The sequence below is a fragment of the Physcomitrium patens genome, chromosome 2, assembly GCF_059467195.1.
Source record: "Physcomitrium patens ecotype Gransden chromosome 2, ASM5946719v1, whole genome shotgun sequence".
Lineage (NCBI taxonomy): Eukaryota > Viridiplantae > Streptophyta > Bryopsida > Funariales > Funariaceae > Physcomitrium > Physcomitrium patens.
Genome location: NC_143411.1, coordinates 21,488,251 through 21,515,621, shown reverse-complemented (window position 1 = coordinate 21,515,621; position 27,371 = coordinate 21,488,251). Strand labels below are relative to the sequence as shown.

The following is a 27,371-nucleotide window of genomic DNA, read 5'->3' as shown; positions in this document are numbered from 1 at the left end:
TTTGTTATTTTAATAACATCTATGTTAAATTATCATTTCAAATGTTGGTTTTTTAACATTGAATGACAATTTATTTTTATTTTTATATTAATAAAGTTTCCTTAAAAATTCAGAGTTTTTTTTATCATTAATTATAGCCGTATTATACTTTTAAAAAATATTGCTTATACATACATACATTTGTACATACATACAAGGTTCTAAGAGCACATCATATTGAGTAAAAAAATATCTATCTAAAATAAACCTATACAGGAAAATATATGTATATATAGATACTAATATCTATGGTATATATTAAGATTGTAAAATATTATAATAATTATTATTATTATTTAAAATGTAAAAGAATAAATATAATCTTATTTTTACTTATTTAAATTTAACAATACTAGAAAGATATATAAATAAATAAAACAATATGTATAAAAAAACATAAAAAGAAAAAAAAAAAAAAAAAACTAATGTTTTCCAAAAAACAATCTTTAATAAGTGATTTCCTTTTGTATATTAATTATAAACATTTTTTAAGGAAAAATATACACATGCGCCTCAAATTTCCAAAAATATCAAGAATACCCCTCAAATCTTAATAATATCAAATCTACCCCTACCTTTTGCCCTTCGAAGTGATAACCCATCTTTTTCCAGTTTTTTTAAGTAAGAACTAGTGCCCAAAGTGGCACTTTTCTGCAATGTCTGAGCCTCACGCAAATCGGACGCCCCCGCCCCCGCTGCAGTCGCAAAAATCCCGCCACTGGCTCTTGCTCAATTCCTCGGCACCTCCCAAAATGGACGTCGCAAACTGCTCAACTTCCTCCTTTATATTATATGGTGTGTCTCATCTCGTCCTCCTTGGACATCGGCAGTTTTGGTTCTCGTCTCGTGCTATTTTTGGCGACCAAGGTTTCAGTGAGTTCTGGTTTCTGCGACCAAGGTGGCTTGTTAGTTGCTGTGCGGATGGCGGGGGTTTAGAAGCGTGCTCGAATTGGTAAGCACCAAATCCAATTTCGTGTGTATGTGTTGATGAGATTACATTGCTGGTCAAATCCAATTGCATTAAGTCTGCCAATCACCAGGCGAGAGAGTGGTGAAGCCCCTTGTGTGCCGAGTTCTTGATTGTAGTTGGTTTCAGATTGTCTACTTCTGTGTAGCATTGTTCTTTCTGTTCTTTTTCATGTTTTAATATGGTCTGAATTGGAACACACGTGAAAATGCGAGTAGAAATTGAGTTGACAACGGAAGAGCAAGAGGGTGTGAAAACTAGAGAGTGGTATATGACAGCGGTAGTTAAGCAGGGGTGTCAAGGATGCAAAAGGAGAGGACAGATGGATGAAGTGTGGTGAGTTTTTGTAAACCTCTGAGGCAAGATGTGTGAAATCGGTGTCATCGATGATTAAGTGCAGTGTAGCAATGACAAGAATGAACTAGCTGCAAGTAGAACAATTTGTGACGGTGAGTGTTCTTGCTCAGTGATCACATTTCAATGTTTGCGGTCTGTACTTAGTTCATCGCGACTGCTAGGAATGTGGTTGTGGTAGGAGACCACTTTCGATCTTTCTATACAAAGTTTTCTTAGCCCTCGAAATATGCTCTCTCATAACAAAAGACTTTTCAGTCTGTTTATAGAGACCCATGTGATGATGGATGTGAGAGCCCTTTTAGCTTCTAAGTTAGGATTGGACGTAAGTTAACAGTAAGAGGGATTTGATCGCTACTTTTTATGCGACCTCACAAACTCTCTTGATTATACTTATTTTTTCTGGAGATATTAAGAGCAGCAATCTAGTGCTACCATTCTGCGTCTCTCTGCTTGTCTGTATTACTTCCGGAGAGTCAAAATTTGTCGTTGGATTTGCAAGGAGTGATCTTGGTTAATATCAAGTTCTGTAAAGTCATTAAAATTTGTGGACTCTTTGAGAGGGCGTGGAAGACATTTCTCATTTCTCCTCTCAGGTGTGCGCAAACTACATCATGATTGTGGGATGTTGGGGAGAAGATTTCATTTATGGCTATGGGCTTAAAAACACATGTACTTTGACTAGATCTTATTGTTGGCAAAATACTTAAAGCTAATCAGTTTGATGGAATCCCCTACTGGAGTTAAAATGTGCCTCCAAGAGAAGTGACAGCATGTACAACATGCTTGACTTGTTCATGTGCAGGAAGTATTAGTAGGTGGACATAGCTTTTCTACATCCTGGGACGGTGTTCAGATTCGTCACATGTGGCTAATGGACGCCAAACGCTCCTGCGGACCAAGCTAAATGATGAGTTTAGTTTGAACTGGGGCCCAACAACACTTAAAAAAGACTACACTCACCCCAACCTAAATTTTGTTTTGCTCTACATTTTCTACTGTTTAATACACTCTTGTCATGCAAAGTGAGAAGGGAAGCTTGGCACCCTATCCACAAAAATTGGCATGCTCTTGAATAGTTTTTTCTTCTCAGGAACTTTTTCAGCGAAAATCATATGTTAAAAAGTTTTCTAATTGTGAGTGTTGTTTTTAGTAATATTAACAAACTGAAGCAAGCTATTTGTCATGATGCAATTAGTAAGCATTATGAAACAACCATTATTAAGTCCATTCCAACAAGATACATTGTGGAGTGTTCCAATAACACTTGTAAATAGAGATTACATGCATCACAATCTCAATCAGTAGGTAGAAGTGAATTTGTCATTTGGACATTTGTCTTTGAACACACATGCATTGGTGCTCACCACATAGGCAAGCAACATGCTAATACAAGTTGGGTAGCGGGTAGCGAGTAGCGTGATGAACAAATTAAAAGACACACCACAATATAGAGTTGTAGATATCTAAAAGAATATTTGACACAATGAGGGTGTTACAATATTGTACTTAATGGCATGGTGTAAAAAAAAAAAAAAAAAAAGATTGTTTTTGACCTAATTAGCTCTTATGGAGATAGCTACACCAACTTGAAAGCATATTATCACCAAATCAAGACAACAAATCTTAAAAGTTATGCAAAATTAGAAGTTAATGAAAAAAAATTGCTTTCTTCAATTATTTATTATTTACAATGGAAGTTTACATGACTTGCAACATCATCAACTTGTCATTGGTATAGATGGCACTTATTAAAAAAGAAATCCCACAATATTTTCTTGTTGCTACAATAATTGATGTAGAAGGGCAATTATTTCCTATTGCATTCAATATTATGAATGCTAAAAATGACAAAAATTGGTTGTAGTTCTTGTAGAAATTCAAGACATCAATTCTTATATCTTATACTCCGAACATCAAACTTTCAAAGTTCACATTTTTGTCTAATCAACCAAAAAAGTTTTATTGATGTTTTTAACTTTATATTTCTAACATATAATTATGCATATTGTATACATTATTTAGTTGAAAATTTCTAATAACAATTTGAGAATCTAAGGCTTATATGACATCTTTGGAGAATTGTACAAGTATCACTTACTTCAAATTTTAATATTAGACTTTCAAAAGTCTGAGGTATATCTAAAGAAGTTGTAAAGTACTTAATAAGTATTGAACAACACTATTAGGCATCATCATAGTTTGACAAAAATTAATTTGACCATATGACTTTGAATATTATAGAATCTCAAAATTCATGGATTTTAGAAGCATATAAGATGCTAGTAATTCCAATGTTGGAAACAATTCATTGTCAATTCATAGTATGGTACAATGAATGACATCTCATGGCCAACACAATTACTTGACTATTGTCAATAAGTGCACATCAAGAGAGCAAATGGTTACAAATATTTGCACATGGATACTAAATCATTTCTTCATATGATACTATTTTTGAATGCATGTTGGAACAATTGCCTAATATTTTAGATTTATAAAAACATACATACACTTGCAAATGGTGGCAACTATTTAGAATCCTATATATGCATGCAATTAGCATTGTGTTATTCATAGAGCAATCTATTGCCAACTAAACTACTTGTTTTCATATTATTGAATCCCAACCAGTAATCTAAGCAATAACCATTATTTCAATACCATCTATTGAATATTGGACAAAACCAAGTGACAACAAAATCAATATTGCTCCAATCCTATTGCCCTACACACAATGTCCATTTAGTTGCTTAAAGATGTGTTATATCTACATGGAAGATAGAAGAATAGCCAAAGGAGTGTTTAAATATAATCAATACAAGAGTATTGGGTATAATTGCTTAATTTGTAAGTAACCAACTTGGTTCCAATATTAACATGACACTTCATATGATGTTTAATTTTATTTTTAATAGTTGTATTTTGGATCAAATTATGAAGATATTATGAGTTAAATATTTTTATTTTTATTTTCAAATAACCACTATTAAATTTTAGACTTACAAAAAATAACATGTAATTTTTTATAGATTATAATAAAAAATTAATTATATAAAGCCATACTCATTAATTATATTATAGATATAGTAAAATATAAATAATAAATAAATGAAAACTTTAAAATATACTTACATAAATCTTGTTATATTAAAAACTTTTAATTTAAAATTTTAATATTTTAATATTTTTTTATAAAGTGTAGATTGTATGTCAAAATTATCTATATCACTTATATATTATAAGCATGACCAAAATATTTTGTAAGATTGTAACAATAAAAAATCACTTCTTTGATTTTCTTAATTCATAAATTTCTTTCACTTCAAAAGTTTTATTGTTTAAATTCTAATATTCATCAAACATCAAATTTTATGAATAAAATAAAAACTCTCTACTTATACATATCTTATATTTAACTTATATTATAGATCAATAAAAAATCCAAAGTAAAAATAATATATTATAATATATGATATTTTTTATGTATTTTAAATTTAAAGATTAAAAAAATTCTAACAATAATAATAATAATAAAATATGAAACTCAAAACAATACACCATATTATAGCCTTAAAAGACCTTTTTTAAACTGAAGTCGATTCTAATACATATAAATATCACATGAATCTCCTTCTTTATTATATAGCTTCACCTTCTCTACTTGTTATAGGCTACTGAATTAGAGGAAGGATTTAATTTTAAAAAGGAATTTGTAAAATTTTAGAATATTGTTGTTTATGTATATAGATCTTTAATTTTTGATCAATGGTCAAGTTTTATTGAAAAAAAATCGTAGAAAAAAAGTAAAAAAGAAAAAAGAAAAAAAAAAATAGACAAAGAAAATGAAAAGATTGGATGATTGAATCATTAAGTTGATGATTTTCGACAAAGAATATAGTTGTTATTTTTATATTTTTTTCCAAAACTTTATAAGTGAATTTCTACTTGTTAAAATTTTATATATTTCTTTTTCTTATTGTAAATCAAGCTTATCCAATTTATACAATTTGAATTATCTTCATGATTTTTGATCTTTGATTAATTAACTATTTATTTAATTCTAAAAATGATTAATTTTATTAGCAAAGAAATAAGCATATATATATATATATATATATAATGTCAAAAATAACTATTGTAAAGAATAGAAAAAACTAACAAGTTAATTTCAATTATTTTCATGATATAAGATTATAATATTTATTTAATTTGCATCTAATAAAACATTTCTTATCTATTAAGTTAGTTTATCTATAATTTTATTTTCAATAAAATATTTTAAATAAAACAAAATAATTTTATATAAAATAAATAGCCATAAATTCTAGAATTTTTCTTTGAAGCTAATTTTTTATTCTTAGACTATAATATTTTAACTAAATTTTAATAGTGTCTAAAATTTATTAATGAAACTTTTTTTTTTATTCAATAAATTTTTTAATAAATTATAAAATTTTAAAGAATATTAATTATTAACAAAATATTAAGAGATATATATATATATATATATATATATATATACACTAAAAAAATCTTATTTTTGGAAAACAAAAAAATTAGTTTTATTTTTTCTATTAGATGAAAATATTATTATTAGATTAAATACATAAAACTCTAAACATATCTATTTTAAATTTATGATTTTTAAAAATATATATTAAAAAAAATTATATATATATATATATATATATAGAGAGAGAGAGAGAGAGATACATACACACATACTTATATACATCAATTAAAATTATGTTACATTTTAAAATTATATAATTATGTGTAAGGTTTTGAAATTGTTTAGAAAATATATATATATATATATATATATAGATATATAGATATATATAGAAAGAGAAAGATGTTAAAATAATCCACTATTAATAATAAAATGACCCACCCTATCATGGAAAACGAGGAAGGACAAGGGAAGTTGGGATGAGAGTTGAGAATGGGGGGAGGAGCATATGGGGGGTTGGAATCAAGAAGGCTAGGAATGAAGGGTGCAGGACTAAGAACGAGGGGATTTGGGATAAGGGCTATGATTGTAATGATGGTTTCTAGAAATGACCATCATTACAATCATAATCCTATTTTTTTTAATGATAGTTACAATAGGATGGATTGATTTAGTAAATGAGTGGGTCATTTAAACATTTCCTTGTATATATTCTTTTGTTTGTAAAAGTTTTAGATATTATGTGAAAAATAAAATATTTTTTATCTATAGTTTATAAATTTGTTTTAAATTTTTTTTTTTTTATTATTGAGTTTCATTGAAACATAATTTTATCATCTATGTTGATGAAAAACATAATGTTAAAAATATTACTTTCCAAAGGAACTTTTTCAGACACACTCTTATACTAAAATTTTAGACAAATACTATAAATTAGTTTTTTATCTACAATAGATCTAATCTAGGCAAAAAATTTAGTTGCCCTACTTGTTGCTTGTATGTTGCCTACATGTTAACTAAATTATGAACAAGAGGACCAAACCCTACTTTTAAGAATATTTGTAGGACTTAGAAAGCTAAAAAAATGATTGTTAGCTTTATTGGGCAATGACATGTTCCATATTTCATATGCTCTTGGTTTGAACTCCATTGTCAATTTATTTGAATTCCATGTTGACATTGTTGACATTCTTGCACAATTTGTTTGAACTCCATGTTGACATTGTTGACATTCTTGCACAATTTGTTTGAACTCCATATTTACATTCATTCACAATTTGTTTGAATTCCATGTTGACTTTCTAGCACAATTTGTTTTTTTGATCCAATATAGCAAACATGTTATGATACTATACTATTAATATGACTATCTTTCCTTGGGCAATTATCTCACCCCCTGGCTACTTAGCTGGACAATCAAAACCCTCTATTTTAAAAAAAAATGGATTTACCCTCACTCAAAGAATGAACAAAAGTTTCATTTTGATCGTCGAAATGCACACTCTGACGGGATTCTCGGTAACCCTAAACTGAGCCGCAGGACAGCCTTTGCAATCAGTCTGGTATGCCTCGAAAATCCGATTAGGGTTTCGAGGTAAACCATGGCGCAGAGACTGTGCTAATCTTGTTTGATCACCAGATCGCTTCTGGAGGTTCAGAGCAGTAATATTGGAGTAAGTGTAGGACCTCACACAGATCGGGCATTCAGGTTCATGCACTCTAACATGTAGAAATGCGAAGAAGATTTCTTAGGTTATCGAGGCGCAGGTCTTGAGAAATTGAAGCTGTGAATCTGTTGGTGGGTATCCCACTGCCGAACTCTGAGATCCCCGCTGCAGCACCGTTTGATGTGGTCGACACATTTCTCACTGACGTTTTGTACCGAATGAATTGTATTCCAAAGTGGTTTCACTCGCACCAAAATCGATCGGGCTTTCGATGAGGTCAAATCCACCATTTCAGGCATGGTTGTGACAATCTAAGCAACGCTCGTGTCTTGCATCATAGTTGGAGCACTGGCTCGCTACGCTGAGCACAAGGTGCACTTGCCCTGGAACTCTATAAAAACTGTTCCATCACGACATACGAAAGCTGAGAGATGTGCCGGCAAAACGGACTTAATGAACGAATGTCAAGAGGGATTCCAACGGTCAATGAAGCTCTTCACATAATTATTCAGCACTTCCGGTGCTATCCAACCTTGACAGTGTCTCGCCGGCACCGTGCTTGATAACGGTAAAGGATACAAAATGCAACGAAATCTCTCGTAAAAAGAGAGCAGTCTCCCCAGAACAGCCTAATCACTTCGTAAGCTCCAACTTCAGTACAACACTGAACTGCCATTCCTAAATGAGATTAGAAAAAAAAAATCCAAACCTTGTCTGTCGGGGCTGTGTCATCCCGAATCCTGTCTAAACCCAAAATAACTCTCCAGTTTCCTCTACCGTGCACAAAGACCATTTAAAACAATCATCCACCGCAATCGTGCAACCGAAGTATGTGAATCTTCGATTGTGATGCTTAGCCCCAAAGTGGAGGAACAGAGGTCGCCTAGTCTAAGTGATCTGACATCTAGGTCTATAAATTGGCAAAAGCTAAAACTCAAGCGTAGCCTCTAATTAACACGGAAGCCTAAGTTAATCGATAATTAGCCAAAAACTACCTGCACAACTATCGTTTAATTCATAGAGCATAGAAAAGATGTTAAAACTATCTTTCCAAGTAGCTGCAATCATTTTGCCCCTTCAAAAACCAGTGGACGGCCAGCTTCTCGGCAGAGTAGGTTGCCACCACAGCAAGTAGAAAAACCCCTGATACCATGAGACCAGCGCGAGCGAAAATAGCTGTGGTGCCAAAAATGCGAGGTAAAGCAGGGATGAGGAGGGCAACTAGCGCGGTGACAATACCGTATGTGCTCGTTTCAGTATCCCATGAGACTGAGTTCTTGGAATGTAGTTTGTCTGTGCTGTACAAACTGATCTCTTCAGCAACACTCAATGACTTTGTGGCAGTGCCTCTTCCCCAGGAATACACATAGTCGAGATACTTTGCAAACACCACGAGAAATGTGAAGAATGTCCACTCGTATGTCAAGAGAAATCCCGTCCACGGCATCACTTGTCGGGGAATCAGAAATGCAGCCAGTCCCAGAGATCCAAACAAAGTGAAGAAACATACAGCAATTGCCGATATCCCCAAATAATTTGGTACTACGCAAGACAACCCTGCATCACCGTTCGCATCTTTGGGATCCCTATGAATGGCGGTAATTAAGGTAGAGTAGGTAGGCAAGGTAGCTCCTGGCTTGTACTTATACCATAGCTGTCGAGCATAAGTGAAGAAAACAGACCCACTGCTCGCAAGGCCGAATAGGTCTTTCTGAATCTGAAGAAGCAATGCTCTCTTCATGTAGGACAAAGCTAGTAAAGGAATCAGAAAAAGAGTCCATGTGATCAGACTTGTGCGTGGATCACGGCCTTGCCCAGTTCCAGGTATGATCTCCTCCAAGGTCACTCTGATATCTTGCCACATCTTTACAGGCTCCAGTAGCCATTCTGCATACCAATCCCACGGCTTCAATGGCCCAAGTGTGTAATGTATCACGCGGAGCTCACTCGCATCGACCATCCATTTGTTCGCCAATGCGAACAAACCAACATCGGCATTGTAGAGAGTAGTGAGGCGCTCCATTTTCTTTGGGCGAGCTTTCCGAATCTCAGGTGAGAGTTCCGGATTGAAAAGCTCAGCATCCGCGAAGCCTACATAATACGAGTTTAGGAAACCTTGGTCTCCACCTGTGTAAGAGTATGTGTTCCCCACCTTTGACATCATGTCCTCAAAGAGATCCCTCGAAGGTTCTACCACCATCACGCCAGAATTCAAGCGCTCAGAATGCTTCAGGTTCGCACAAAAGCTCTGGCATTCGAAAAGATCTTCAATGCTGCGAGTTACGATAGTATCGGCATCCAGATATACAACCTTCCTGTAATCAGTCATATTAAAAATCTTTAGCTTCGTGTAAACACCCCAGAACCGGGTAGGTCGCTTGGAATTAGGGTTAGCAAGTAGCTCGATACGCTGAACAATCCACCCATCTGCTTCCAAAAGACGAATACCGGCATCCGAGACACCATCTGAAACAAGCGCCACCATGTCCTTGGTTACACCCGTATCCCGTATGGACTTCCCCAAAACCCTCACCCCAAGTAGAAACTCGTCACCATACAAAAGAGTTGCATATGCATGCTCGCTTCGGCTCTGTCCCGCAATTTTGGCTTGCGGATTGAGACCTTCTGTGAGAAAACTCCGCGAACTTGATCCAGCGCTCGATACGAACACGTTAGAGAAAATAACAACGAGAAAGAGCACTAAAACCAGGCGCCCCCTAAACATCGTGCACACTTCTGTCCCCATTCCTAAGCACCCTTCCCTGCATAGAATCGAGACCAGCTCCCTCTAGCTGAACCTGTCTACTATACCCTCTAATTCTAACAGAGCAAGTGTCGCATGTGATCGCCTATCACTCAAAATTCTGCACCCTAATACCGAATCCGCTTGCGCAACTCTCAAAGCCTCCGCCAAATTTCAATTCCCAAACCCTTCACAACGACAAGCGCCCTGGCTTTGGAGCAGATCCGAAAAAAAAACCCAAGATGTACCTCATCTCGCGAGAGCGACAACAGCGTAGCAGCTCGTGACACTCCGAAAGCTTGTATTCTTCAGCCGAATCATCGCCACCGCAGACGCGCGTCGACGTCTATAATTTTAGGGAATAAATTCAGCATCTGCGGCGTCAAATTTGGGTAGAATAACCAGACCTGGTGTAGAAACCAAGGATGATATTCACACCGTAGTCTTGCCCTTGAAGTAAAAGGCTCTTGAAAGACGAAATGGCCAGAACGCCACGCGTATTCTGAGTTGTCCCTGCTCTTTGTTAGGGTGTGTGGCATCCAAGCCGGTCCCAAATCGTCCGGCTTATGGTCTCAATTCCAGTGGGTTTTTTCACATGATTTGATTGAGGGGATCGTAGCCAAGGTCGAGAGCCATGGGTAATCTCTTGGTCAAGAAGAAGGTCCAGGTCACGGAGGTGGACAAGGCGGTTTTGTCCCTCAAGACGCAGCGCCGGAAGTTGATACAGTATCAGAAGCAGCTCGAAACGGTAATTGAGAGGGAGAAAGAGGTGGCCAGAGAGCTCGTGCGGGAGAAACGCCGAGATCGTGCATTGATTGCTTTGAAGAAGAAGAAGGTGCAGGAGGATTTGTTGAAGCAGGTCGACGTCTGGCTTACCAATGTTGAGCAACAGGTGAGTTATTAGGTTTTTGGGTCCCTACTGGTTTTTCTGCTTTGGTACCCAATGCTTTGGCTGATTTTGGTGAAATTTCAGTTGCCTCAATCAGTGTTTGCTTGATGTTCGCAGCTCTTGGATATAGATGTGGCGTCCAAGCAGAAGGCTGTGTTTGAGAGCCTTAAGACTGGGAACAGCGCTATCAAGCAGCTGCAAAGTGAGGTTAAGTTGGAGGATGTACAGAAGCTCATGGACGACACAGCGGAGGCGCAGGCCTACCAGGAGGTATGCGTTACTTGGAGACTTCTCCGTTCTGAATTTGTGATCATCATTATGAAGAACATGGTAGCTTTGTGTTTCGTTTCTAAAACCGTGACCATTTCTACGGCACTCTACGGTCGACGTCCAGTTTTTAGGGTTTCTAACCTAGTTGCTACCTATTGAATGATACGGGCGGTGTTTCACTAAAGCCTGTACTTTGTATGGTTCAGGAATTAAACGCGGCATTAGGTGAACAATTGTCTGCTGAAGATGAGGAGGCTGTGATGGCTGAGTTCGACGAACTTGAGACACTAGTGAGTTCACCGGCTTTACTTTGTGCTTTTGTGTTACGGTTTCAAACTTCGGCAATTTCTGTTTGGAAAGAAATAGGTTCATTTTTCTTGTCCTTGCCATTCAAGACTAGGATTCATATTGCGATGCCTACTACGGTCCCTGATTTCTTGGATTACTAAGCAATCTGATAACTTATACATTGCATGCTTGTGCATTGCTCGACATTGCTTGGGTGTTGACTTAGATGAACTTGATTACTCAAAGCGCTTTTGCGATTTTTTGTCTTGGTAGATGGCAACCGAAGATATGCCAGATGTTCCTCTTCCAGTTAGCCAACCTTCGAAACAAGACATTGAGGAGCCCGTCAAGGAGCCCATCAAGGAGCCAATTGCGGAGCTTGCAGAGACATCCACGAATGAAAAGAATAGAAAAGAGTATTCTCAAGATCATGAAGCTAATGATGAAGAAATCGAGGGTTTGGATCTGCCTGATGTTCCAACTTCACCAGTTAGAAAGAATCAAGAAGAAGCTCCTCAAAAGACGAAAAGTAAAACTCGAGGTAATGTGTCAATTTCTGCATTTTCCTCTCAAACCTGGCCGGTTTGGCTCGCTCCCACTGAGATTGAAACGAGAGATGAATATTTACTCTTTTTTTATTTTTTTTTATTTTTTCTTTCTTTTTTCCTTCATTTGTGTTTTCTTGAGAGAATGGTGCCTTAAACATTTTTTTCTGGTAAAGACGCTGTTCATACATGAAACACTCGAGCAACTTCATTATAACTAATACATATTTAACAGCGGATCCAACCTTATCAGGATGAATCTTAGAAACAGAACTTAAATCATATACTCAGTTTTCTCACTGCAAATGTGTATATGCTCTCGATGTTATTATGGATAAGTGGTCAAATTTGTGATCCTCCCATGTGATGATTGCTTGTATGAAGGGGACCAATCCGTTCTACTTTTCGTTATTCGCAATGATCTCTCGTGAGTCTTGCCGTTATTTAAAGTCCCTTACTGAATACTTACCAACAGGCTTATAACCAAGAGTACATGTGCTTGCAGTTATAGAAGAACCACTAGCTGCATAATGCTTCACTATTTGCCTGTCAAGTGGAGCATGCTGTTACAGGCGAATGATTATAGGTTTATGGTGGATGAAAATCTCCTCCTTGAACTCGAAAAATTCATATTTAAGATATGAGGTAGGCATCAATGATCAGTGACCAAGGCAGCAAGTGACCAAGAATTTGAATCACGTATGATCATTGTCATGTAACATTTCTTTACATGGTTTGGGAGCCAGGCACTTGGTAAGACACCTTCACATAAGTCTCTTAACAGATGAATTTGTTTCATCTACCTTGTATAGTGTGCATAGTATGAACAAGGTACATTGTGATATGTCTAATAAGTACGCTGCAATGCAATTCGATTGTGCAGCAGTTGTAGATTTAGAATCATCATCTTACTGGTATTTATTTGTCACCATTGCCAAGTTTATTAGTTGCGTGTCCAGGAAGATATGATCGACTTCAAAAAATTGAAAATGAGCTTCAACAGATTGGGTAGCTTTGAAATACTGTGCCCTATTTTGTAGCAGCTGTGCGACGCTTGCCCACGTAATTGAACATTTGTGATTATGTTCTGTTCTTTTCTGTTGATTTACTCGTTGAAGTGTGGAAAGTATACTAAAGGCTGCTAAATTGCGAAGATATGGGTGTGGGATTTCGAGCATGGAATGTAAAAGTTAAAAAATGTCGGATTGCTACTGCGGACCATGTCCAATGATTTGTCTCTGCATTGAAAGTCCCGTAGTTGTATCTGGAAACTTCTTCGTTTAAATTTCTCAGATCTGGTATAAGCTACACTTACCAATATGAATTCCGTAGTAGCAATCAACTCTATGTAATCTAAAACTAAATTCCTTATGAAACTGTCTCCGTTCTACTCTTTAATGGGTGTCAACGACCGGGCAGTTTTCTTACAGAATCAATTTGTTGAGAGGCCTGGAGCTAAAAAAAACTTTCAGATGTGAATAATCCTACAGAAGCGGAGCCTGCTAGAATAACCGCTTGGTGAGTTCCGTTTTAGCTTTCCATTTGAAGCATCGACTTCACAACTACAATCACTGAACAGCAAACAAATAAGTTGTCAAGAAGTCGTAGTTCGGGTCGACCTTGGAGAACAGTGAAGCCCGATTAAGTTGCAGAAGAAGGAAGTGAATTGTTGGGTTGAATCTATATAGAAGTTAATGAAACGGTTTCGTAAAGCCTCTCATATTTTTGCGATCTTTTTCCTGGATATTGACTCTAGAAAACGTAAGATACGCCCGCAACTTCCCAATACCAAAAAATCTTCTCCTCTTCTGCACACAATGATAAATGGGAAATCATATGTGCCTAATTCGCTGAATAAACTAATGCTGACTGACCCAGCTGTTGTGCTATTGAGTTTTGCATAACACTCCAAACTGGCCATCTTTATAAAAATAAGCTCCCGTGTAGGATTCTCAAGTTGCAGACTAAGCAAGTACGGGCAGATTATCGTTGTTCAAGCTGCCTGAGAAATTGATGCAAGAGAAGAGAGCTTTAGCTCACCTAGTTGCATAACGAAAATGACAGATTTGACACAAAAGCAATACCACCTCTCCTCAAAACTGGTGTTAGAAAAAAGAAGCTAACCCCAACATCCTTGTCCTACGGAAAAAAGCATGCCAAGATGATCGAGACGCTTCGACCCTGACGCTATCCGGGTGCTCCAAATCATCTCTAAATAAATGGAGTACCTGGAACGAGACAGGCCAATCTCCTTTAAAGAAGCCTCTTCAGCGATCATAGCTTTGACGGCGGTTTCAGATTCAACCTCAACCCTCATCAAGCTTCGAAACCTCTTTTTCTTTCCTCAGCTGTAAATCATTGTGCTTCTCCCATACCGCACCGATTGATCATTCGCAACCACGAGTTCTACGAACACACTGGTGAACACTCGACGACTCAAAGAAAACTACATTTCCAACTTCCAGACGATTTCAGAAGAAAAAGTGATTCAGCAGTTCACTGCAATCGACATGAAATAGTCATGCGAGCCAAGGCTGCTTCGTCAAAACTCTAAAAGGAAACACAATTTATCGTAATGAGGTCGATTTCCAAGACATCCGATGTCGAAGTTCGACATCCAGAGCTCCCTTAGGATTTCGGGAAGGCTTCCAATAGTCTTGGATGAATGCGAAAACGTTCGTCCCCCCCATCGTAAGTACATCATTCATCCAAGTTGAGTCAATTATTTGCATTTGGATCAACGGAACGTCACGTATGTTTCCATCTTCATAGATGGATGTTGAAATGGACCTTTTTTAAATCATATTATTCATGTCCAGTAGACTTGAGATAATTGCTTGCAATAAAACTGTAATAACCCTAATTCAAAAACTGAGAGAAGCACAGATGGTTATTTTTCTAGTATCAAAAGTGATATCAAAATTTACTCATACAGAATCGTGAACATCTATGTATTTATTTGGTGGCATCCACCAAAATATCAAGCGCCCAATTCCCAAAAAGAACAGTAAAGCAAAAGAAAAAAACCATCGAATTTTGGACAATTATACACACTTACCATCACATCCCAAAAAGTAATAAACACACGTCTTTTCGATTTTTAAAAAATTTACTTGAACTACCCCAAAAGTCAAAGGCCCATCTAAACAAGTCCATTAAAAATGGACGCCATGTGAGCATGAGACTAAACATGACGGATGATACAATAGGACACTTCTGTGTACATAATCATCCACTACATGGGAAACAAAACGGTTCTGTAAGAGCGACAGTCAATCATAGAGCTCACACAAGAAGACAGTGTCAGTTTAGACCACAAGAGCACTCCGAACAAGTCAAAAACTATGGGGAGAACAATCACAAGTAACCGCGATCAAATCCCACGTTGCTAACGCAGCTCCAGATGCTGCTGCTACTACTTCGGCGGCTGCTCGGAGAGCATCCCGACTGTTTGGTCCATCGACAATGTCTTTGAGATTCCGACTATTCCATGCAGCAAACTACGAGACACACTTAAAATTACAACCATGACCACGCGCTTGCTTGGGAGTGCAAAATAAGAACTACAACGCAAGAATATTATCAATGCACGCGCCACCTAATCGCCGAGAGAAGTATCCACGAAACCCTAATGCGCCATGTATTGAGCCTGCTGAAGCCAGAGGCAATGCATGGGAAGGAAGGGGAGAAACGGCAGGAAGTAGTAGAGGAGCCGTCCGAGGACCACCTCCGGCGGCACTATGCGCGGTGTGGTGAGTGAGGCGGGCGCAGATTTGCGACGAAGGTTATGAACGGCGTAGGTGACCGAGTGGTAAAGGGTGGATGAATTAGATCTGCCAATATTAACACGGTTTGGGTAAAGCCGTGGGACTAGGCCCAGCTGTGGATCGATCGACTACCACTTCATTACAATGCTTCCGAAGATTGGGTTACTCATTTGCTCTGCAGTCACCCACAGACCCGAGGCCGAGTCCATCGCCAGCCAGCCGGCCCGCCTGCCCTCCCTCGACCCCACCCCTCCCCACTCCACCTCGCCCTCGGCACCACTCGGCCTACCTAGTCTCTCACCGAGGGGTTGCTCGGAATCGCTGTTCCGTAGATCCTGGATTCTAGCGAGATCAGCAATCAGGGGAGGCACATTATTTGAGAGATTGGTGGTGATAAGTTGAAAGGGCAGCGGAAGGGAGAAACGGGGAGACTTAGATCTGGGGGAAATGGTTGCATTGGGGAGATCGACGGGCTTCGTGTGATTAATCCCTGGTGGGATGGTGGTTTTGAGGCTAGAACTCACGGTGATGGTGATGCAGGTGGTGAGTTAGTCGGGGAGTCTCGAGACTTGGTCGGATCTTGAATTGTTGCCCTAGGGTGCAAGGGTGGTGGATTGTAAGCTGTTGTGTTCCTGGCGGTCTTGGTGTGGAGACGAGGTGCAGTGTGGAAGTTTAAGGGGGGTGACGGCGAGGATCGTGGGTGAGAGGCGGAAGTGCAGAGTGGAGTGGTAGTGAGGAGAGAGAGAGAGAGAGAGAGAGAGAGATTGTGTCGATCGGGCCTGTTTTATTAGGATGGGGGACAACAAAGCAGCGACGGAGCGGTTCGTGGGAGTTATGGACAATTTAATCACTCTTGCCGACACAATGTCGCAAGCCGGTGCTATATTGGCGGACGAGGATGGCGATGCTCCCAAAGCGTCGACGTCGTTTCTCAGTGCCATCGCACTAGGGAGTGTGGTACGTTCTTCATCATTGGTTACCAGGTTGAAGGATTTTGTCCGCGTAAATTTAGGTCATCGTGATGCGTGCTTGAACGCTTATACACAAGTTTTATCGTTAAGATCCCGAGTGAGGTCTTGAGGTTACGCCTTGTTGTGGTTGAAACAAGGCATCGCGGAGGGAGAGAGGAGGGTGGGTTTGACGGCAGATAGAGTCCAGAATCACAATTAGTTTACAATTCTCGATCCATCAGTGTCGGTTTACTAAAGGCTATGCTTGTCTTGGGCTTGTTTCACCTTTGTTCTTTCTTGAGAGCTAAGTTTGTGCGTGCTTGTGTAAATTATCATCCGACTTGGTTCTGAATCTCAGTGGGAGGAATGTGCGAAATATAGGATACAGGTGCTCGCCTCATAATTTCAGGCAAGTAGACAAGTGTATTTTTTAGAGAACATTTACGTAGTTTCTGGGCAGGCGACACTGTGCATTCCTGCGGAAAGACTAGGTTATAAGACTGATTGGGCGTGAGGATGCTGGGCTTGATTGGATTCAGGAGTTCAGATAACTCGAACATTAACCACTCAATTCTTGGTCAACAGTTGGCATTGCTGATGGGTGCTTTAGTTGATTTCACGACATCGCAAGCGTTAGAATAGTGAACTTCTTGTTTGATCAATGATGCAATATACCAATGTACGGAACTTATACAGCTAGTTTTTGCATGAATTTCTTTGAGATTTAAGGGGAACGTGTTAATGTCAGCACCCCGTTTTCGTCGGAATGACAATCCGAGGTGGTTTTCTCAGAGGAGCGTCGTGGATTAGGAACTTTCTGTTGGAATTCGCGGAACTCATTGTGATCAGAATTGGGATTGCAATCCTCAATGCAGGAAAACATAGTATTGCTACTTGATTTTTGTATTTTCTGTGTGCTTATTGCTTTGTGTTTCATGAACACAGAGTGCAGGAAAGTCAGCGGTCCTGAACACCATCATCGGTCATCCTGTACTGGTATGGTTTGTCTTACCACAATAGTGTTGGTTTATTTGGAGCGCCTAGGATAAATTATGATGATAGTGGGATTAATCGCAGGATTTTAAGGAAATGCAATATCTCTCTTGTGTCCTCGACACTTTGAGTGTCGAATGATTTTTTATGCGTTTTTTTTTTTTTTTTTTTTTTTTGCGTTTGATTTTAACCTAGCGATGCCCTTGACGTTTCAGAGATGGCCTGTTTGATACGTCATGCATCACAATGATTCTTGCCACTTGAATTAAACTGGCGCGCTGATTACTTGCTTTTTTATTTTGAAATCTGAAAAAATTCAGCCGACTGGAGAAAATGGTGCTACTCGTGCTCCAATCATTATCGATATGGAACGTGATAAATCTGGTAGACCAGGGGGGTTGGCCGTTGTTTTGGAAGGAAGAACTCAAAATGTATCTGCCAGTAAGTTCAGTGACGTTAAAGAATGACTAGATTTTGCATTAGGCTCTGCTGTGTGGATAGGAAAACATATTACCTCTGGTAAGATTCTACTGTACATAATCTTCTCATTTGCGGTCAGTTGAATCAAAGTGGCTGACACTGTTTCTGACTGCGATACGATACAGGTGATGTTAGGCACTCACTTCAAGGGCGTTTGAAAAGTGTCAGTTCATCAAAGAGTAGAGGTGACGGGATTCGTCTCACCCTGCGCTCAAATTCGGGTAAGTGGCGTGTGGTCGTGTAGCTTCTGTTAGCGTCTGAAGACTTCGTTTAGCTGAATGATTTGAATGTTTATTATTTTTGTGGCTTGCGTATCATCGGTAAATGCCTACGAGGCTGTTAGTCTGCTTTTCATGATCTGGTGAAGCGTTAAAATTAAGTGAAGTTTTCAAAATAACAGCATAGATTCTCCACTGGGACATCGCTTCTCACAAGAAATACACAGAATATCAGACACGATAACCGCAGTCGAAGTTAAAACCAGACTCAATGTAGATACTGATAATACCTCTGAGTCGTGTGGAGCGCAGGTCCTCCTTTGAAGTTGATAGATCTTCCAGGAATTGACTCTCGGGGTTCACTTGATGATTCACCTGTGAGTGGCCAACTTCTCCCTATCTCTCGTGCTTCTAACCTGCTAGGGCCAGATGCAACAGCCACTTTTTCTTTGATTGTCACATTTGATCCTTTTTGTTACCGTCAATATGCCATCAGTAAAGTTTTGATCATATTGTTGTGATCGAGAGATTTATCATTTTGTGGTCTCGTGACTCATTTTTGTAGGCTCACGACCTGGCTGCCAACAATGATACCATACTTCTCGTTGTGATAGCTGCTACGTCATGTCGAGATGTGGCTGTGAATCGTGCTTTGAAACTGGCTCAAGAGTTAGACTCGGATGGTGAGCTGAAAGTGGGGTTTTAGTCTGTATTTGTTGTGTAAGTTTTGTGATTCTTTTTTGAAGTGAAAATTGAAGGTTTAACACTGGAAGGGAGTGTGGTTTGCTAGGTGTACGTGTAATTGTACTTACCGGGATCAAGTAACCTTTGTGCAGGTTCGCGGACCGTTGGTGTGATCAGCAAAGTTGACCAAGCAGCTTCCGACCCGAGGAGCTTAGCTGCTGTGAATGCTCTTATTTCTGGACAAGGCCCTTCTAACACTCAGGACATACCATGGGTAGCTCTAATCGGCCAGTCAGTGTCTATAGCAGCCGCTCACTCTAGTCCCGAAGATTCGTTGGACACAGCGTGGAAGGCTGAAATGGAATCCTTGAAGACTATCTTGAAAGGTGCTCCATCAGCAAAATTAGGGCGGATAGCCTTATTGGAAACCTTGGCCAGTAAAATCCAGTCACGACTGAAGCAACGTATTCCGAACCTTCTTTCTGGGTAAAGTTGCCTCTATTTCGTAACTTTCCGCAGTTTTAGAACAATGTTTTAGAACCTGTACTTATTAGATGTCCTAATTCTGCAGGTTGGAGGGGAAGTCACACATGGTAGCGGAGGAGTTAGCAAGGCTTGGGGAACTAAGAGTAACTAGCTCAGAAGGAAATGTCGCAGTTGCATTGGAGTTGTGTCGGGAGTTCGAAGATAAGTTTTTAGCCCACATCAATACTGGAGAAGTAAGCTTAATTCCGACTCATTTGTCTATTTGCCTTTCTAGATTAATGCATCCAATTTCAAGGTCCCATGTCGCATATCATTTGTTTATGTATGTTAACTTTCACGAATTAGTAATTCTTTATTTCCGATAATTTAATGTACTATGACTGAACAGGGGCAAGGCTGGAAAATTGTGGCAAGTTTCGAGGGTGTACTGCCTAAAAGGATGAAGGGTCTGCCGCTTGATCAGATGTTTGAGATAAGCAGCATAAAAAAGGTATGGCGCACAAAGAATTTCGGGAACACATTTGTATTTGTGTGAAACAGTTTATTATGGACGAGCAGAATGGACTGACTTATTACCCCTTTGTCTTATTGGTGCAGTTGGTACTTGAAGCAGATGGTTATCAACCATACCTTTTGTCACCTGAAAAAGGTTTAAGAGCACTCATTAAAAAGGCGCTAGAATTGGCCAAAGAACCAGCAAAATCTTGTGTGGATGAGGTGTGATTATTTGGTTTCGATTGTCTCAGCAACTTTCTGTTCTGCGTTGCGTTGAGGTGTTCAATGTCGCTAGTCTAGTCAGTTTAGATCGTACTGATATTATAGGGTTTCCTTATTTTGGTTATGCATCCCTAATTGCTTCTCGGAAATATTCTTAAGACTTATGACCACATCTTGGGATATGCAGGTCCATCGTGTTTTGGTTGACATTGTATCAGCTTCTGCAAGCGGAACTCCTGGTCTGTCAAGATATCCACCCTTGAAGAGAGAGGTACTTGTTTGCTTGTTCTAGTTGTTTCTCTGCAATGGTGCTTTTCATCGGTCATTTCATAGTGTGCTCTTTTTATGTTATATGATTTCATATCTCAGGCTACTAATTAGGCCGTTATGTCTTTCAGATTGTATCAATCGCCAGTGCAGCTCTGGAAGAGTACAGAGTTGAAGCCAAGAAAATGGCTGTTGCCCTAGTTGATATGGAGCGCGTATTTATTCCACCGCAACATTTTATCAGATTGGTGCAACGCAGGTAATACACAACTTTCCTCATTGTTTTTCCAGGTACCTGGACCTCTTAAATTGGAACATTACTCTCGATTTACTGGACAGTATCATCTGACACGGTATAATCCTTTGGCTGGATTTTTGGGAACGCCTTGTGTACATAGGATGGAAAGAGCTCAGAAATTAGATACCTTACAAGGAGCGCAGACAAAGAAAGCCCAAGTAGCAGAGCAGTCGTTACTGAGTAAGGTGGGTGTTTCAATTAGTTCGGTGGATTTTGAATGGCATATTTTTCAGTAGAATTAACTTCGTTCGTATACCTCAGTGGTGCGTTTTATGAGTTTATTTTATTTTATTTTATTTTATTTTTCATTCATCAGTATGCCTCGATCACTGCAGGATGCATTTACATCATGCAACTACAATCTCATATACAATTCTCTTCAATAATGAAGTGGAACTAGCTTTGCCTTCTGAACTATCGTCCTGGTACACTAATACAGTCTAGTCCGTACATGTGCACGTTCAGGCACCTGGCACATTTATAGGGTCCTTATTCTGTGCTTTAAAATTTATTTTGACGTCTATATTATATTTTACAGACATGCCTGTATTATATGACATTCTGTATTCAATAGAATTTTGTATCATCAGTACTTTTTCCGAAGATTTACGGTAATCAGAACCTGATGATAGACATTTCCGCTCTCCAAATGTTTCAACGACTCTGAGAATTAAGTGAAGCGATCCAGATTTGCTCTAATCGGACTGAGCGATGTGCAGGCAACTGCTCTGATTAGCACCAAGAAAGAGGATACTAAGGTAGAGGAACCTAAGAAAGATTCCCCACCTGTGTTGCAGACCGTCGGTGACAATAGTGCTGGTATGGCTTCTAATTGTATTGTGCCGTGTTACTTTGTTGACGTTAGGTTTTTTGAATTTATTTAGAATCTCTTAAAAACTGCATGAGACGTGGACATTGTGAGAACATCGTCTTTGGTCTTGTATAGGTTACCTGTACAAGAAAAGTGACAAGAACGAATGGGTGAAGCGCTGGTTTGTTCTCAATGAGAAGACGGGCAAGGTATCCGTCTGTCCACACAATAGTAATGAATGCCGACAGGATGAACGGACTTGAGAACTGCGATCTTACGATGGTCATACTTCGTTTGGTTTCTTTGTTTGCATAGATTTTCTCGTTTGTATAGGACCTTGTAAGTATTAGTTTCAATTTTCAAGTTATCATCACTATACAGATGTTTTTATCTATTGTATTTGACATGTGAGTTCATGTTGAATATAGAATGATAAAATTGACTCAATCCTTAGCATATTGAATAGTAATGCTTTGTATCACATTTTCATCAGCTAGCGTACACCAAAAAGCCTGAAGAAAGAAGTTTCCGAGGAGTCATTCCTTTAGAAGAGTGTATGCTGGAGGATGGACCTGAGGAAACTGGAGCTGAGGAAGCCAATGGAAAGTCATCCAAGAGTAAATCTTCATCTAATGGCACTGCAGAGAAAGAAGATCCCATGGCCAGCCTGATTTTCAGAGTTAGTCATAAAGTGGCGTACAAGACAGTCCTAAAAGGTGCTATTCTAATACTTTCTTAAATATAGCTATCAAGTCACTGCTTTGGATACAACTGCCCTGATCTTGTTTTAATGTTTTGAATATGCACAAGCACTACTTAGATAATGTTAACAACTTGGCGAGAACTCAGATAAAGATGTCCTTCTTAACTTACACTGTGATTGCATAATCTTGAATTCTTTTTTGAGTTGTCTTCTCAACTTGGCTTCATGCGCTGACTCTCGATGGCTCATTTTCGTATCGGCCCCTGAACGTTTATCTGACTACTTGTGGAACGTCTGGAACTGGCAGCTGAACACTCAGTCCATTTGAGAGCTGAAAATATGGCCGAGAAGCTTGAATGGATGTCCAAAATCAGAGCTTGTATTGAATCTTCAAGTCAAGGGGAACCGGTTAAATCTTCCAAAGATTCAGCTAAAGCTTCGAAGGATTCGAAGGATTCGGATAATAACTCATCTGCACGTTCAGGATCAACTGCGGCGTCTTCAGTAAGTGGAGGCGGAAATTTTTGTGCTAATCTCAAAATGTTACCGTTTTCAAAAGTTGCAGGGCGTTGTTCCTTGGTCACGTGCTGACATACATTTTTTGGGTGGACAATAGGATATGTCGACGGTATTACGGCGGCCTTCCGACCCTGAAGAGGATCTAAGACTCATGGCACAGGAAGTTCGAGATTACGTTGAGGCGGTGTTGAACAGTCTAGCAGCTAATGTTCCCAAAGTAAGTACTTTATCAGTTAATATTGTTTTTAGTTTCATTCATGATTCCGTTTAGTAGTAGAGATTGTTTCCGTTGTGGTGTTGATGAGCATGATCGATCTTAAGCGATTTGCTCGCAATGTTTGATATGTCAGGCGGTAGTGCTTTGCCAAGTGGAGAGAGCAAAGGATGCTATGCTGAATCAGCTTTACAGCTCCATCAGGTGCGGTATATTGATGAGTGGAATGTAGCTCGGCATAATTGTGTTCCTTGTTTCTGAGAATATAGAACGTCATGGCATTTCTCAACATTGCTCTTCGTTCTTCTCTTTTGTGGTTCTCACTCCTTTGTATGTAACTTTTTTTATGAATTTCAGTAGTATGGCTACTGCAAGAATTCAAGAGCTCTTAATGGAGGATCAAGAAGTGAAGACGCGTCGGGAGAGAGCTCACAAACAGTCAGCAGCTTTGGCGAAATTGACCAAGACACTAGGCTTGCATGAAGCTCGTGCGGCTGTTGTATCTACTGACGATTCCAACTGTAAGCTTCTGTTATTCGAATACATAGGGACCAGCACTTTTAACTTGTCTCTGAATATAGATGTGCGAGCTGACGAAGATTCTTTTTCTTTGGTTGCAGCGGATTCTAAATCCGACGGTGGCCTACCAGGAGCAGAGGACTGGCGGGTAGCGTTTCAGGAGGCAGGTAGTAGGTCCAGCCACTCTCAGTCACCTTCAAGATCATCTAGAAACGAATCTCCCATGCATGGCCGATCATCACGGAGCATCGGCAGCGAAAATGGTGATGTGGGCGCCAGTCGTCGCACACCGGCTCGAACCCCACCACCTCCTCCCCCTGGTGGTGGTATGTATAAATACTAGAAAGATTTTGGCGTGCGCAATCGATCCGCTCAGCATGCATCCTCAGGCACATGGAAATGCTGTCAAGATTTGCGGCTTCTCTGAACTCCTCAGACATGGGGACAGTAGATTGTTATGCACATTGACCATGTGCTGGATTCGTTGATACGATAAGCAGCAACAGTTTTGATTTAGGTGGTAATGAATGTAAACCATTAATTCTTTCTTGCTGTCGTGTGGAGTCCAGAAGTGGGTGTTGTCATCCACAAGCCCTTGAACCTGTCATTTCACATTGAGCAACCCATTATTGCTTCATAATATATTGTTCTCTTGATGTAATCAAATGTTGTCAAACTGAGGTTCGATGTCCATGAGTCCTTATAACCTCCTAAAAGAAAGTACGGAATAGGTAGTTGTTTTAGTTTCTCAAAGGATTATAGAAGAATCTAGTAACATGCAGAGACCTTCAAAAAAGATACAATTGCTTGAGAAAAAAGATTTTGAAGCATGTAAAAACGGAATTCGACATTTGTGGTACATGGAATTTTACGGATAACCAAAGTAAGTGGTCATGATGTATCTTACAGACGAAGGCATTATAACGCAAAATAAACACGTAGAATCGAGTTGCTTCCATTCGCAATCGTTTTATTACATTTTTTCGCGTATACTTTGTGTATATTTTACTTGACGTTTCTATGTGTTAAACTGTAAACCTACATATATGAATGTATTGATAGTGTTGCAAAAGCAATTTATTTTTTAAAATAATATATCATGGAAATTGTGCTTTAAGTTAGCACACATTAATGCTTATATTTGTATGGAAAATATTCTTGTAGACAAATCCAATGACATGATTGTATATATATGTACAATCAATTTGTATATATATGTGTATATATATATATATATATATATATATGCAGTAAAATATAAATACACCTCACCAAATTGAACGAAAGGAGAAAAATAATAAATTAGTGAAGTTCCGGCCTCATTCAAACTACTCATTCTCAACAAACAAATCCGTCGTCTAGCGACAGAGAACTGCCCAGGGTCCGAACCCATGCCGAACTGAACTCCGCCTCGGCACCAAGGCTGGCCCGAACCGTGGCCATTTAGGTCTGGCGGGTCATCTTTCTCCCGCACAAGAGTGCGCGTGTTGCATCGAAACCCTCCTTTCGCCTCTCGCCCCCGACCTCCCCGGCTCTGCGAGCTCCGTCCCCCCCCACCCGTCCTGCCCTGCCTGCCGGTGTTGGTTGTCTGGCACAGTCCGCCCATCATGGTTAGAATTAGCGTTCTCAACGATGCGTTGAAGAACATGTTCAACGCGGAGAAGCGCGGCAAGCGCCAAGTGCTCATCCGCCCCTCCTCCAAGGTCGTCATCAAGTTCCTGTCCGTGATGCAGAAGCACGGTATGTGGTTATAATCTAAACCCCCTTACTCGTGCAGGCGTGCCTTGTACTGGGTCAGTGGATGACAGTGCTCGGAGTATTACGAGTGTTGGGCATTACGGGTTCTCAGGTTTAGGGCTTAGGGTTTCTCGTTGTGCTCCTTTCAGGTGACGTTGATACATTTGTTTATTTATCTCCGTTTCATTTAGTTCTTCGGAAACCTTAGCCTATTCAGCTCCGTATGTGTGTATGCCATTGGAGCTAGGCAGTGCGTCTGGTCGAACTATTTCGATGGATCAGAATCACCAAAGTGTTTGCAATTTTAGTGCGACAAATGGAAAATGGACTCTCTCTCTCTCTCTCATCTACGAAAATAAACTATTTATCTTCGCGTCTAAGTTGCAGCATTGATAGCGGATCGTTTTCTCTCTTTTGGCTCTTTTCAGGTTATATTGGAGAGTTTGAGCTTGTTGATGACCACCGAGCTGGCAAGATTGTGGTAGAGCTCAATGGAAGATTGAACAAGTGCGGTGTCATCAGTCCTCGTTACAACGTTGGAGTTGGTGAGCTCGAAGCTTGGACTGCCCGGCTCCTACCATCTCGTCAGGTTTGTGTTTGTCAAGCAATTTTGATCATTGAATGCGCAATTTTACAAAGATTTTAGGTCACCTTCAAATTACAGTTTCACATGCTGAAATATTCTGCTGCGTACTTAGTTTTCCACTTTTGCAGACAAATGTACGTAGGGGTTAGATCTCGTTTTTGGATGCATTTCATGGCACTCTTAGTTTAATGTTTTTCATATATTCTTCCATATTCTGATACTCAAGTGTAGACTAGTTTTTGTCGGCTGATTTTTGCGCGTCTAGTTTCTCTCATTCTTGCGGTTTGGTTTATCCTAAATCTTGGATCACAATGAGATTGTTGTCTACAATGTCCACACGAACCTGTCGAAGTTTCATATTTTCTGTATTTGGCATTCACATTATTGTCTTGGCAACAAGTCAATGAACCCACGAATTGGAAGAGCATATCTTCTCATGGACTTGTGATTTTTTTGGGGCAGTTCGGTTACATTGTATTGACGACCTCAGCTGGTATTATGGATCACGATGAGGCCAGGCGTAAGAACGTAGGAGGCAAAGTCCTGGGTTTCTTCTATTGAGATTGTCTAAGGTTAGATATCCGGCACTGAAGGCTCTGGCTGCAAGGATTGGCTGAAGTGCCAAGGGAGGTGCAATGTAAGGGTCAGAGATTGGCTGTTTGCCAAACTGAGTTTTCACTGCAATTTCTGGGGAATAAGCTTTCAAGTTCCCTGTACTTGTATCTTTTCAATCCATTCGTGGTGCAACGTTTTCAGTAATGATGTCTACATGTCATTAAACCATAAACATCACGCTTTTGTTGACCAACTTTTATACTGCTGCCGTGGTGAACAGATTTTTGTCTATTGTATGAAATTTGCGAAAAGAGACCTAAGTGGTTATGTGTGTGTGTGTGTTTGTGTTTCACAAGGTCTTTCAACTACTTAAACATAGAAATTGAAGTGAATGCATTGTACCAAGAGGTTAATGATCTTGATTCAAACTTGTACGAATTGTTGGTTAAAATCATTTTAACCAATTTATTTTGCGAGAAACATATAATGATGTTTTAGTGCTTGCACTTTAGATGAAGGTGTATTTTAATTAGAATGATGGTGCATCTTATTAACGCTATTTTAAATAGATTGTATGATTTAGTTACCAACTGTGTAGCTTGGGATGTTAAGATTAGATGAACGTAGTATTATAATTTAATCGCACATC

General features: G+C 39.2%; 4 protein-coding genes and 2 long non-coding RNA genes across 6 annotated transcripts; 4 read left to right on the top strand and 2 right to left on the bottom strand.

The window, feature by feature from the left end:
- Positions 1–709: 709 nt before the first annotated feature.
- LOC141045091 (uncharacterized) lies at positions 710–2,835 on the top strand. Its single transcript, XR_016501886.1, has 2 exons — positions 710–991; positions 2,166–2,835. It is a non-coding gene; the product is annotated as an uncharacterized LOC141045091 (long non-coding RNA).
- A 5,112-nt stretch (positions 2,836–7,947) lies between these two features.
- LOC112278808 (inositol phosphorylceramide glucuronosyltransferase 1) lies at positions 7,948–10,493 on the bottom strand. Its single transcript, XM_024512600.3, has one exon. It carries the CDS (start codon positions 10,227–10,229, stop codon positions 8,526–8,528), a length of 1,704 nt encoding a protein of 567 aa, XP_024368368.1. The 5' UTR covers positions 10,230–10,493; the 3' UTR covers positions 7,948–8,525.
- Positions 10,494–10,836: 343 nt separating this feature from the next.
- LOC112278809 (vacuolar protein sorting-associated protein 20 homolog 1) lies at positions 10,837–13,311 on the top strand. The gene is made up of 5 exons (XM_024512601.3): positions 10,837–11,118; positions 11,233–11,385; positions 11,592–11,675; positions 11,947–12,214; positions 12,724–13,311. The coding sequence occupies exons 1-5, from the start codon at positions 10,861–10,863 to the stop codon at positions 12,747–12,749; spliced, it is 789 nt and encodes a 262-aa protein (XP_024368369.1). The 5' UTR covers positions 10,837–10,860; the 3' UTR covers positions 12,750–13,311.
- A 573-nt stretch (positions 13,312–13,884) lies between these two features.
- Positions 13,885–14,773, bottom strand: LOC149989797 (uncharacterized). The gene is made up of 2 exons (XR_016501836.1): positions 14,447–14,773; positions 13,885–14,220 (listed from the first exon to the last, which is right to left on the bottom strand). It is a non-coding gene; the product is annotated as an uncharacterized LOC149989797 (long non-coding RNA).
- A 1,163-nt stretch (positions 14,774–15,936) lies between these two features.
- LOC112278807 (dynamin-2A) lies at positions 15,937–24,510 on the top strand. Its single transcript, XM_024512599.3, has 21 exons — positions 15,937–16,942; positions 17,881–17,931; positions 18,249–18,369; positions 18,534–18,629; positions 18,939–19,003; positions 19,192–19,309; positions 19,463–19,796; positions 19,882–20,029; positions 20,185–20,286; positions 20,394–20,513; positions 20,701–20,784; positions 20,912–21,039; positions 21,179–21,263; positions 21,798–21,897; positions 22,025–22,098; positions 22,383–22,605; positions 22,900–23,096; positions 23,209–23,328; positions 23,462–23,529; positions 23,683–23,846; positions 23,946–24,510. The coding sequence occupies exons 1-21, from the start codon at positions 16,778–16,780 to the stop codon at positions 24,185–24,187; spliced, it is 2,805 nt and encodes a 934-aa protein (XP_024368367.1). The 5' UTR covers positions 15,937–16,777; the 3' UTR covers positions 24,188–24,510.
- Positions 24,511–25,361: 851 nt separating this feature from the next.
- On the top strand, positions 25,362–26,979 carry LOC112292871 (small ribosomal subunit protein uS8). The gene is made up of 3 exons (XM_024541794.3): positions 25,362–25,584; positions 26,010–26,170; positions 26,630–26,979. The coding sequence occupies exons 1-3, from the start codon at positions 25,452–25,454 to the stop codon at positions 26,726–26,728; spliced, it is 393 nt and encodes a 130-aa protein (XP_024397562.1). The 5' UTR covers positions 25,362–25,451; the 3' UTR covers positions 26,729–26,979.
- Positions 26,980–27,371: the final 392 nt, after the last annotated feature.

Bases quoted from the DNA above. Each gene is read 5' to 3' on its own strand.
- LOC112278807 (XM_024512599.3), top strand. From the start codon at position 16,778: ATGGGGGACAACAAAGCAGCGACGGAGCGGTTCGTGGGAGTTATGGAC. The intron at 18,370-18,533 runs GTAAGTTCAGTG...GATACGATACAG, and splicing joins AACTCAAAATGTATCTGCCA to GTGATGTTAGGCACTCACTT. The intron at 19,797-19,881 runs GTAAAGTTGCCT...CTAATTCTGCAG, and splicing joins ATTCCGAACCTTCTTTCTGG to GTTGGAGGGGAAGTCACACA.
- LOC112278808 (XM_024512600.3), bottom strand. From the start codon at position 10,229: ATGGGGACAGAAGTGTGCACGATGTTTAGGGGGCGCCTGGTTTTAGTG.
- LOC112278809 (XM_024512601.3), top strand. From the start codon at position 10,861: ATGGGTAATCTCTTGGTCAAGAAGAAGGTCCAGGTCACGGAGGTGGAC. The intron at 11,676-11,946 runs GTGAGTTCACCG...TTGTCTTGGTAG, and splicing joins TCGACGAACTTGAGACACTA to ATGGCAACCGAAGATATGCC. The intron at 12,215-12,723 runs GTAATGTGTCAA...ATGTGCTTGCAG, and splicing joins GACGAAAAGTAAAACTCGAG to TTATAGAAGAACCACTAGCT.
- LOC112292871 (XM_024541794.3), top strand. From the start codon at position 25,452: ATGGTTAGAATTAGCGTTCTCAACGATGCGTTGAAGAACATGTTCAAC. The intron at 25,585-26,009 runs GTATGTGGTTAT...GGCTCTTTTCAG, and splicing joins GTCCGTGATGCAGAAGCACG to GTTATATTGGAGAGTTTGAG. The intron at 26,171-26,629 runs GTTTGTGTTTGT...TTTTTGGGGCAG, and splicing joins GGCTCCTACCATCTCGTCAG to TTCGGTTACATTGTATTGAC.